Below are 12,831 nucleotides of genomic sequence, written 5' to 3'. Positions count from 1 at the left end.
CAAATTTTAGCTCATCGCTGCGGAGGCTTCCCCTCTGGTGCATCACGCCCGCAGCCAGACCATTTCTTCCTGGAGATCCAGTGTCATCCGCCCCCTGCTGCCCGGGCGAAACCCGCCGTCTCGGAAGGGATGAAAGCAGTCACCGCGTATACCAGCTGCCATTAAACCGCCACTCAAAAGTTTCAAATGGAGACTATAATTGATCAAGAGCTTTGTTGGCGTCGAATTGTTGATGAATTGGCTATAATAAAATTCAAACCACTGAAAATTACAAAGCCGTGGATAGTCCTGTCATGCAGCGTCCGAAAAGAAACAATCAACGCTTCGTCAAACCTTCGTCGGCTTATCAATTTGTAATATCAAAAATGCAATCGAGACAATAAAAATCTTGTCCCTGGTTCGAAACAATCATTTAGTTGCGGTCTGCATACATTAAAATTGAAGTCATGACTAACGTCATGTCGTTATGTTGCTCCAATTCCATTCTGCTCGTAGCTCCTTAATTGATATCAGTAAGATCGATATAATAGTTTATAATCGATACACGTCGAATTTACTCGATTAATCAAGAAAATATCAGGATATTTTTTCGTCTCAATTTATTTTTACAATGCTGACAGGGATTATATTTGTCTTGATAAATTCAAACCTTTAATGGAAGAATATTTTGGATCTCATAATTGTGATTTTCAAAATTCATACTAACGCCCATGTTCCCAACTAATATAATTCAGTGAACGATTTTACAGTACATCTAAAATGCCAAGCAAACTCCACCCTAGTGTTTCGTCACCAGCTATTGCTGGATAATTCTAAGGACATTAATCTAGATCAAAATATCTATTTCCTTCGGATAAGCATTTTTTTTTTGGCTTGGCGCAATTTAAATATGGTTGTTAGTCTGTATAGAATTTAAGCTTTGCGGTTCAGTGACTACTTCTGTAATTCTACTGGCAAAAATTGATACCGTCAATGTTATTCCATCTGAGGTAGAGAAGAGATTTGTTTTGTGCTCCCCGGTGAGGTTTTGCTGTTTTCTTGATCATTTAGTGGCTCTGAAAAGAGCCTTTTTATAAGTGTAGTATATATTTAACCCCTTCGAGGGAAAACCAACAAGCGAGAAGTCTACCAGTCTATGACTAGAGAATTGTCTACTTCTACCAGCCCCTGGGTCCGGATTTTACGTGGGCGTCCCACCGGGCGTTTATTCATCTGCGGGTCGCCTTCCTCCTTCTGATCGACTGGTGCCGACAATAGACCCGCGTTGTCCGGGGTCTGCTTCTGCTGGGCTGGAGGCGGGACCGGGGCTTGGCATAGGGCCGGCCGAAACGTACTCGGATGGCGCTTGAAGGGTCGGGCGGCGGTCCTGCGCGGCTTGGTTTGGCGCTTGGGGCTCCTCCTCCCGGGCGCTCCCACTTTCTTCACCCGCTTGGATACCACCTTCCTGCGGGTCGCTCCCGCTTTTTTCACCCGCTTGGATGCCACCTTACTGCGGGTCGCTCCCGCTTTCTTCACCCGCTTGAATGCCACCTTCCTGCGGGCCGCTCCCGCTTTCTTCTCTCGCTTGGATCCCACCTTCCTGCGGGCCGCCCCTGCTTTCTTCTCCCGCTTAGACGCCACCTTCCTGCGGGCCGTCCCTGCTTTCTTCTCACGTCTAGACTCCACCGTCCTGCGGGCCGTCCCCACTTTCTTCCTCCTGGGCACCGCTGTCCGGTTGAACCTGAAGGAACCGGAGGCGCCGGTGCCGCTGGTCCGCACTAGCGAGCCCCTCTGCACCAGTAGCCGCACCGTCCGGTTCACGCGGCTGTTGTTGCGGCCCACGTCGTAACCTTTGGCAAACAGAGCTTTCTTCAGGGCGGCCAGCGAGATGCCGCGTCGCTCCATGCTGGACGCCGCCACCGACAGGACGCGCTCGGTGACGGTGGGACCGAACGGCGGCTTTTTGGGCAACTTCACTCGCTTGGGCTGCCGCTGAACCTGTTGTTGTTGCAGCCGCCGCAGCCGTCGCCTCTTCTTTACCGCTGCTTCTTTATCCGGCGCTGGCCGATCCTGTGGCGGGGCGGTATCACTTCCACCACCGCCTCCTCCTCCTTCTGCACCCATGCCTCCCCTCCTGCCGAAGTCGCCGGGAAATTCCGGCCTCTCGTCCTCAGCCATGTCGGAGTAGCCCGGAACCCGTTCTTTCCACTTCTTCCGATTCTAATCTCCAGTAGTGGCCGAAACTAGTGGAGCTGTGAGCGCCAGCAGGCGTTTATATGAGACATAGGCGGACGAGGAAGAGCGAATCCGGAAACAAGTCCTACAGCCTCTCATCCATGCCGCTTAGGATGCTCCATGTGCGCTCGCCCCACCGGACTACTTCTATTTTCATATGCCCTGAAATCGTTTTTCACAGGGTATTATTTTGGTAAGAACAGCGGCTAAATTGCATCATGGAAGCTCCAATCAACAGCAATGGTCTTAATAAAAGTAAGGCTCAAAATGCATCTTAATACCCCTTTAAGGATTTTAAGCCTTATTTGCACTTGCATGAGTTTCTTTCTTCATACACCCCATCAAATCGAGTCGGCATTTCATATCTGGAAAGGAATGACTGAAAATGAAAGTAAAATTCTGTCGAAACAAAACGCTCCTTATTGAACCCCATTGCACTACATCTCCCATTCCAAAGACTGCAAGCAGCTACCGTATTTTTATTAGATTGCAATTCGGGTCAGCTAATATCAGTGAAGCCTATATTTCGTCTTAAGAAGGGTCTCGACCCGAAACGTCGCCAATTTCCTTCGCCCCATAGATGCTGCTTCACTCGTTGAATTTCTCCAGCATTTTGTCGACCTTCGATTTTCCAGCATTTACAGTTCCTTCTTACCGTCCTGAAGACATCTTCATTCAATGCTGTTCCTTAGCCTTCATGTTTTGCACCCTGATAAAAACAGCAGAAAGACTATTTGAGGAATTTGCCCATCCCCTGTGGCTCCACATGTCGATGCCAGATCTTTTCTTTGGGCATCAATTATCTCTATGGTTATCCTCGTTTCAAAGTACTTGTCCCTGTGAGATGTGGTCAAAGAGTTTGGAAATGAAGGATGAAGTGCAAACAATAGGGTCCATCAGTTCTGAGTGTCTACTACGTCACTTGATCAGATGAACAGAGGGCATTCATCAAGATGAATAATAATGAAACATACAAAGTGCTCATACTCAGCAGGTCAGGTCTGTCCCTTTAGAACATGAATCGGTAAAGTTCTTGGTAAGATAATTCTTCTACCAGCACTTTGTGTTTATTGCCTTAGATTCCAACATCTGCAGTTCCCTGTGTCGACCTGATAATCCAAGGTTCTGGCTGTTCGACATTTTCTTTAGTTTGTACAGGGGGTTGCACGTAAGGTCATCGGGTCAAAGGGCGTGATGCACAGAGCTGCTCAATCCATGTGGAGGACTTGGCAGCCTCGGTATACACTTAACACATGAAACGCGTACTTTCTTACCTGTTAAAAAACGCCGAAATGAGCACCAATACAAGAGCATTTGATTCTGAGCGCTCAGTCACCCAAAACAAATAACCCCACAATATTGCAATCAAATTGCTCTGACTTTGAGTTTGTTTTATGTAGCGAAGGCTTATCGAGATGGTGCTGTCTCTCTGGACGTAACAATGAATGTGGCTATGAGTCGCGGATTGCCAAGCCAAACAGCTCACTGCACTTTCACTTCACTTCACTTCCATTGCCTTTCCAGTTTCAAGCACAGGGCAGACCAAGCTCATTTCATTTTCATTAAGAGCTAACAAATAATTTATTGCAAGTACATTGCAGACTCACAGTTCAGTTGATTCACAGCCTAGAATGAGATTTGTGGCCTCTCTCTCAGGATCTTGCAGATGGACTGAGTCATATTCAGGCATCTGGGGTTTTATAGTCCTGCCCCCCACCCCCTGGAAGGGGCATTACCTTCATTGTGGTGATTGACAGGCGCGAGGATCTCAAGGTTCTTTAAACACTCATAACTTTATTATTTTTCGTCGATGGGAAAAATGCTTGGGACTTGCTCAGTGGAGGACTGTGAGTAAAATGGCCAGAAATCATAGCGATATATGGTACCGTTTCTTCTAAAATCAATATACAGTGCAGACAGAAAGTGGTCAAGATGAGACTTTTAAATATATATCTATCTATCTGTCTCTATCTATCTCTATCTAACTCTCTCCATCTCTCTCTATTGCTCTCTATCTCTTTCTATCTCACGCCATCTCTTGCTATCTCCCCCTCTCTCTATCACTTACTTCTCTATATCTATCTCTCCATATCTATCTCTCCATATCTCTTTCTCTATATCCCTATCTCTATCTATCTATCTATCTATCTATCTATCTATCTATCTATCTATCTATCTATCTATCTATCTATCTATCTATCTATCTATCTATCTATCTATCTCGATCTATCTATCCAAATAGACAATAGGTGCAGGAGTAGGCCATTCGGCCCTTCGAAACAGCACCGCCATTCAATGTGATCATGGCTGATCATCCCCAATCAGTACCCCGTTCCTGCCTTCTCCCCATATCTCCTGACTCCGCTATTTTTAAGAGCCCTATCTAGCTCTCTCTTGAAAGCATCCAGAGAACCTGCCTCCACCGTCCTCTGAGGCAGAGAATTCCACAGACTCACCACTCTCTGTGAGAAAAAGTGCTTCCTTGTCTCCGTTCTAAACGGCTTACTCCTCATTCTTAAACTGTGGCCCCTGGTTCTGGACTCCCCCCCAACACCGGGAAAATCCTAGCATGGGTACAGGATTGGCTAACAAATAGGAAGCAGAGAGTGGCCCGATACAAAAAAGGGGAGGAAAAGTAGGGGATGAGGAGGATAGGAAGAGTCTGCAAAAGGATATAGATAAGCTAGTGTGGCCAAGCCTTTAATACAATCTTGATAGTTATTTTCTAAATGAGGAGGAGCTGCGTTGTAATGCAACGAGGGATCCCCTACATGAATCCTTCTGCAAAGCTCAGGAAGGCCAAGAGTTTTGGTGTATTGCTAGGGGGATTGAGTATAAAAACCCAGCTGCTCCATTTCCCTCAGCATACTTGATGTACAGCCCCAGCGAAGGTTTACATTCCTGCAATGAGGGGATTGAATTAACCTTAAGTAAACCTACTCGCTGCATATAAGATCTGAGGGGCCTCAATCGGGTGGATGCCCCGAGGATGTTCCCAATGATCGGGGAAACTAGAACTTCCTGCAGAATAAGGGGGCTCTTTTAAAACTGAGAGGGAAGAACTTCTTCAAAAATTTACACACAAGGGAGCAGTGGAAGCAGAAACTTTTAATATATTTAAGACTAAAATGTGGTTTTTTAGCTCACTAGGGCTACTGTAGGGCAGGGATATGGACTGCAGAGTATAGTAAGACCTCTTGGACAAGTGTCTCGCCTAGATTATTCCCGATTTTTTTCCCGATTTGGACCTCTTGTTTTTTTTATAAAGGTTCCGGTATAAAGGGGAGGGTATGCCATTCGTCTTGTTCTTCACATGAGCTGCTCGTAGCTGGTGGCATGCTCGACCTACTTTCTATGTTTCTATCCCCTCTTTCCAGAGTGTACAACCCAGCTGCTCCATTCCCTCAGCATATGACAGCCCCTGACCTACGCTGGACAAGGACCCCCAGATAAAGGCCAACATGCCATTCGTTTTCTTCACTGCCTGCTGTAGCTGCATGCTGACTTTCATAGACTGATGGACAAGGACCCCCAGATCCCGTTGTACTTCCCCTTTTCCCAACTTGACGGCATTTAGATAGTAATCTGCCTTCCTGTTTTGCTACCAAAGTGGATAACTTCACATTTGTCCGCATTAAACTTCATCTGCCCACTCCCCCAACCTGTCCAAGTCACCCTGCATTCTCATAGCATCTTCCTCACAGTTCACACTGCCAACCAGCTTTGTGCTACCTGCAAATTTGTTGTTACTTTGAATCCCTTCATCCAAATCATTAATGTATATTGTAAATAGCTGCGGTCCCAGCACCGAGCCTTGCAGTACCCCACTAGTCACTGCCTGCCATTCTGAAAGGGACCCGTTAATCCCTACTCTTTGTTTCCTGTCTGCCAGCCACTTCCCTATACAGGTCAGCACTCTACTGCCAATACCATGTGCCCTAATTTTGCCCACTAATCTTCTATGTGGGACCTTATCAAATACTTTCTGAAAGTCCAGGTACACTACATCCACTGGCTCTCCCTTGACCATTTTCCTAGTTACATCTTCAAAAAATTCCAGAAGATTAGTCAAGCATGATTTCACCTTTGTAAATCCATGCTGACTCGGACCGATCCTGTTACTGCTATCGAAATGTTCGACTCCAGCATCTTCCCCACCACCAATGTCAGGCTAACTGGTCTATAATTCCCTGTTTTCTCTCTCCCGTCTTTCTTAAAAAGTGGGATAACATTAGCTACCCTCCAATCCACAGGAACTGATCCTGAGTCTATAGAACATTGAAAAATTATCACCAATGCATCCACGATTTCTAGAGCCACTTCCTTATGTACCCTGGGATGCAGACCAACTGGCCTTGGGGATTTATCAGCCTTCAGTCCCATCAGTCTATCCAACACCATTTCCTGCCTAATGTGGATTTCCTTCAGTTCCTCTGTCACCCTAGATCCTCTGGCCACTACTATATCAGGAAGATTGTTTGTGTCCTCCTTAGTGAAGACAGATCGAAAGTACCTGTTCAATTCATCTGCCATTTCCTTGTTCCCCATAATAAATTCACCTTTTTCGGTCTCCAATGGTCCAACTTTGGTCTTAACTATTTTTTTCCTCTTCACATACCTGAAGAAGCTTTTACTATCCTGCTTTATATTATTGGCTAGCTTATCTTTGTACCTCATCGTTTCTTCCCGTATTGTCTTTTTGGTTATCTTCTGTTGTTCTTTAAACATTACCCAATCCTCTTGCTTCCCGCTCATCTTTGCTATGTTGTACTTCTTCGCTTTAATTTTTATACTGTCCCTGACGTTCCTTGTCAGCCATAGTCGTCCCTTTCTCCCCTTGGAATCTTTCTTCCTCCGAGGAATGAACTGATCCTGCACCTACTGTATCATTCTTAGAAACACCTGCCATTTTTGTTCCAGTCATCCCTGCTAGTGTATCTTTCCAGTCAACTTTGGCCAACTCCTCCCTCATGGCCCCATAGTCCCCTTTATTCAACTGCAACACTGACACCTCCGATCTACCCTTCTCCCTCTCTAATTGTAGATTTTACTTCGGAGTCATGTGAGTGATTCCGTGAAGAACCCGCCCAGTGCGCTGTTGCGGCATTATCGCACAGCTGTGCACACGCGGCCAGCGGGAGTCGGGCGCTCCCGCAACCAAGGAACGTGAGGTAAGTACTTACCTTAATCGGGCCTTGTGGTTTTTGCTCCAGGGGGAGCAAAGCAGCAGAGGAAGCGGCCCCCGTTCGACTCCAGCGAAGGAGCCGACAGTGGAGGGGGATAGGCGCAAACAGGACCGCACACGCTGCGGACCGCTAACAGGGAGCTGCGCTGATGCTGGTCCGCTGAACAGCTGTTTGGTTAACAGCAGCGGACCGGAGGGAAATTTAAAAACCCGACCGGCAGCCCTGCAGACTCCTGACAAGGAGAATCGCCGCCCGGGAACCACTACAATGCCGCCTGAAAAACGGCAGGCAGCCTCTAACTACAGGTAAGACAAAACCTTACCAAAACTACAGGTTCTACAGGAATCAACTTCCTCCAACACTGGAACAGGTGGAGACAGCAAAAATAAGTATGTCTGTCTCCCCAAGCCAGAGGAGGTCATGGAGTTCAAAACCTCCAGGAAAAACGAGGGGTCACTGGCTGAATGCCAAGGGAGCTGACACTCCTACCCCAGTGCTATTGCACTAGCCATCTCCCTTGTCGAGGGATTGATGCAACAACGGAGTTTGAGCTATGCCTCCTCCAATTTATAGCACACCCTTTTGCTCCCTCTTTTGAGGCTAGCTAAGGAGGCCAGGGCTGGGCTGGCTTAAACGCTGGGCAGGCGGACGAGAACAGCAGTATGCCAGGGGAGCAGGATCAGGAAGAGCTGCTGGGTGTCGTGGGCCACTACATGGCTCCTCCACGCGACCATCTTCCCAAACAAAGCCCTGCAGGAGTAGGCCTTTCTAGAGGCAAATCTGCAGGCAGCTGGGTCAGCAGACTCGCAGACAAGAGCTAAAAGCAGCGAACTTTGAAGCTCCTAACAGAGGGTCAAGATGTCACCGCCTTTGCTCGTTTTTTCCACGGATCATACTCACCTGGCAGGCGAGACGCCATGATCACCAAGGTGGTTCTCCCAGGATGAGACTATCCCGTTGCACTACGAGTGTGCTGACGCCTAAGATGTTCCCAAATTTGGGATACTCGACTGACATTTGTGCATATAAGACCTGCCCTCAACCCCAAATATACGGGGCTATGCAAACCGCTGCTGCGGGAAGAGAGGCAGCTAAACCTGTGCGCCTCATGAGGGCAGGCCATGGAACGAGCAGGACATCGCATCCAACACCCAGCTGGCAGCACCCCTCGGCATCCACCAGCAAATATCGAACAAGGACTGGTGAAAGCCTGGCGACCGCTTCACATTACCCCCAAAGTTCTTTTTAGACAGGGGCCCAGAGCGGAACCGTGGAAAATGCGCCGCCCCACCGACAGCACCAGCATACCAGCAAAACTAAGCCTTCATGAAAAAACAATGAACATGGAGGTAGGTAGTCGGGTTCCTCCCAGTTTACACAAAATAAGGGTGTTCTACTAACTGCGGGGGGGGGGGGGGGGGGGGGGCTGGGTAGGGGGGGCATTTACACTTGTTGATAAAAGCATATGGTGCTGTCACAAATAACTAATATATACTCAACAGTATTAGTGGATAAAAACTTGAATTCAAATTGGGCATATTACCGCCAGTTCAGCAATGCGCCCAAGGGCATTTTCTCCCTCCAAGAAAGAGAAGCGAGAAGGTCATGCTGAACTAGAAAGGCTCATTAGATTCAGATTCAGATTCAGATTCAATTTAATTGTCATTGTCAGTGTACAGTACAGAGACAACGAAATGCATTTAGCATCTCCCTTGAAGAGCGACATAGCAAACGATTTGAATAAAAAAAAAAAATATAAGTGTGGGGGGGGGGGGGGGGGGGTGATTGGCAGTCACCGAGGTACGTTGTTTAGTAGAGTGACAGCCGCCGGAAAGAAGCTGTTCCTCGACCTGCTGGTTCGGCAACGGAGAGACCTGTAGCGCCTCCCGGATGGTAGGTGGGTAAACAGTCCATGGTTGGGGTGAGAGCAGTCCTTGGCGATGCTGAGCGCCCTCCGCAGACAGCGCTTGCTTTGGACAGACTCAATGGAGGGGAGCGTGGAACCGGTGATGCGTTGGGCAATTTTCACCACCCTCTGCAGTGCCTTCTGGTCGGAGACAGAGCAGTTGCCATACCATACTGTGATGCAGTTGGTAAGGATGCTCTCGATGGTGCAGCGGTAGAAGTTCACCAGGATCTGAGGAGACAGATGGACCTTCTTCAGTCTCCTCAGGAAGAAGAGACGCTGATGAGCCTTCTTGATCAGAGTAGAGGTATTGTGGGTCCAAGAGAGGTCATCGGAGATGTTGACTCCCAGGAACCTGAAGCTAGAAACACGTTCCACCTCCGTCCCGTTAATGTGGATGGGGGTGTGCGTGCCACCTCTGGACTTCCTGAAGTCTACAATGAGCTCCTTGGTCTTCTTGGAGTTAAGGGCCAGGTTGTTGTCAGCGCACCATGCTGCTAAGTGCTGGACCTCCTCCCTGTAGGCCAGCTCATCGTTGTTGCTGATGAGGCCAATCACCGTTGTATCATCTGCATACTTGATGATGGTGTTAGTACCATGTACAGGTGTGCAGTCATAGGTGAAGAGGGAGTAGAGGAGGGGGCTCAGCACACAGCCCTGAGGAACGCCGGTGTTCAGGGTGAGGGTTGAAGAGGTGTGCTTGTCTAACCTCACAGACTGGGGTCTGTTGGTTAGAAAGTCCAGTATCCAGTTGCAGAGGGAGGGGTCGATGCCCAGGTTACCAAGTTTGGTGATCAGTTTTGATGGAATAATGGTGTTGAATGCTGAGCTGTAATCGATGAACAGCATTCTTACATAAGTGTCTCTGTTGTCAAGGTGGGAGAGGGGGGAGTGAAGTGCCGTTGAGATGGCATCCTCCGTACTCCTGTTCTTGCGGTAGGCAAACTGATAGGGATCCAGTGTGGGGGGTAGGCAGCTTTTGAGGTGTGCCAGGACCAGCCTCTCGAAGCACTTGGTGATGATGGGGGTAAGTGCAACTGGGCGGAAGTCGTTGAGGCTTGCCGCAGTGGAGTGTTTTGGCACTGGCACGATGGAGGTGGCTTTAAGGCAAGTGGGGACAACTGCTTACTAAACGGATCGTGGGAGTAAACATGAACCATTGGAATTTGTATCGAATATATTCACTAAAACTACAAAAGATGGTGAATGTAGCATCATCATTGATCTAATATCACTAAATAAATCTGTTGAGTATATACACTTTAAGATGGAGACGGGGTTTTTGTCACTGCCAGACATCTGATCTCCAAAGGATACCTTATGGCGAGCATTGATATGGAAGATGCAAACTATCTTATACCCATACACTAGGATCATTGTAGATACCTAAAAAAATTTACCTGGATAATGGATATCCCGGTTAGGGCAACAATGGGAGTATAGAGCATTCCCAATGGTCTAACCTCAGCCCTAAACTATTATAAATATTAAAAATAGCCATGAAAATATTAAGAAAACAAGCATAATCATGGCATATATTGGATGATATCCTCATATTAGGGGAAACAAAGGAATTAGCTGTGGCAGCAGTTCTAGCTACGAAACAGCTCCCTAAAGCACTGAGGTTCATCCCACGCCCAGATAAACCAGAATTGAAGCCGTTAACTACCATGGATTATCTGGGCTTCAATATCAATTCCATCCATATGACTGTTACTTTGCCAAGGTACTTGGGTCACTATAATCAAATCATGAATGTACCCACTGAAGCTATATCACAATTACAGTGGTGGGCAGACATATGTTTGGCATAGTTTTCAGCCCTATTATTATCACCAATCCCAACTTGGTTATTAAAAACCGATGCCAGTACTTTAGGCTGGGGAGCAACTAAACTCCATATCCAGCACAGGTAACAGATGGACCAATTCAGAATCATCGTTACTATACACACCGGGCATCAACTATTTGGGATTGGTGATCGCCTATTGGGCTAAAAAGCATATGCATTTCAAATGCAGCACGTACATATGCGGTTACGGATTGATAATACTATGGTGGTGGCTTATATCAACCATATGGGGAGCATAAAATCATTATTGTGCAACAAATTGGTCAAACAGATCTGGCAATGGTGTGTCAAAAGACATTTTAACTATCAGCTGCCTATTTCCTAGGAAGCTAGAACACAGTGGGAGACACCACGTCACGGGTAAAAATTTATGATAACATTGAATAGATGTCAAACCCAAAATACCTGCTAAAGGTATTAAGCAGTTTGAAAGCCAGATATCAATTTCGTTGCACAAGACGGAATCACCAGTAACCTATGTATGTGACTTAGGAACCAGATCAGAGGCAGCAGCGATAGATGCCTACACGCTGGAAGGGGGAATTTCTGCTTTGCCTTCCTCCCTTCTGCCTCATCAGTCGGGCACTTCGCAATACAGATGGAATCTGTCTCCGAGATATTGAACGTGCCCGACCGGCCTACACAGCCATGGTTCCCAGTTCATCACGACATGGTGGGCGAGTCACCTATGGATTTCCCTAGTGGACCATGGTTGCTGACTCAACCCAGTATCAGGCATAAGCCACCCATGCCATAAAAACATCAAACTCCTGGGTGCAGGTTTTGAATAGACCTTACCAGGGACTGGGATTATCCAAAGGAACCATTACCACCATGTCGGCATCCCTGCGAACAGTCACCAAGAGCATGGGAAAATACTGCCACGACGCAGGGACAACATACCAAACTATTCAACCACTGACGTATTGGAGTTCCTGGAACATCTACACCATGATTAAAAGGTGAGTTACAGTGCCGTAAATACAGCATGGAGCGCCTTGTCTGCTTATCTAAAAACAGCAGGACAGCAAAACCCAGGTATACCCATGCATGGGATATCGGTGTGATATTGACATATCTCAGAGAATGGCACCAGCCAGATCCCTCAGTCTTGCTCAATCTATGTTAAAAACGCTCATGCTTATGGCTCTTGTATACGCTCACAGAGTCCAGTCACTCCATAAAATTAGACTGGATAACATGGTGATTACCCCAGACGCATCACGTTCATCATTCTAGGTCTGGTAAAAACCTAACTCGCAGGTATATGGGACTAGGCGAGATTATGAGTTCGGCACGGACTAGTAGGGTCGAGATGGCCTGTGTTTTCCGTGCTGCAATTGTTATATGGACCAGGAACACCCAATTCACTGGTGGGATTCCGGGCCTACCCACCAGAGTCCAGGTTGAGTGTGGTGACCCGTCTACTACAATATATAGACACAACCCACAATCTTAGAGGGAGAGGAAAGCCTATGGGTCAACCACAGAAACCCCAAGATGGGGTACGAGCCAAACCACTTCAAGGTGGCTCAAACAGGTACTGAAAGCTGCCGGAATAGATAATAATACATTTTAATCCCATTCCACTAGGGCAGCATTGATATCAGCGGCTGAACGAATGGACATCCCGGTTGACCACATTCTCAATACGGCAGAATGGTCAAGGGAAA

The 12,831-nt window shown here is 47.3% G+C and overlaps 1 protein-coding gene across 1 annotated transcript; it reads right to left on the bottom strand.

The window, feature by feature from the left end:
• Positions 1 to 654: 654 nt before the first annotated feature.
• Positions 655 to 2,170, bottom strand: LOC129715211 (histone H1.1-like). Its single transcript, XM_055665072.1, has one exon. It carries the CDS (start codon positions 2,155 to 2,157, stop codon positions 1,126 to 1,128), a length of 1,032 nt encoding a protein of 343 aa, XP_055521047.1. The 5' UTR covers positions 2,158 to 2,170; the 3' UTR covers positions 655 to 1,125.
• Positions 2,171 to 12,831: the final 10,661 nt, after the last annotated feature.

The sequence above is a fragment of the Leucoraja erinacea genome, unplaced genomic scaffold (assembly GCF_028641065.1).
Source record: "Leucoraja erinacea ecotype New England unplaced genomic scaffold, Leri_hhj_1 Leri_105S, whole genome shotgun sequence".
Lineage (NCBI taxonomy): Eukaryota > Metazoa > Chordata > Chondrichthyes > Rajiformes > Rajidae > Leucoraja > Leucoraja erinaceus.
This window is presented reverse-complemented; position numbering and strand designations above follow the sequence as displayed.

Excerpts from the sequence above, each read along its gene's own strand:
- LOC129715211 (XM_055665072.1), bottom strand. The coding sequence starts at position 2,157 with ATGGCTGAGGACGAGAGGCCGGAATTTCCCGGCGACTTCGGCAGGAGG.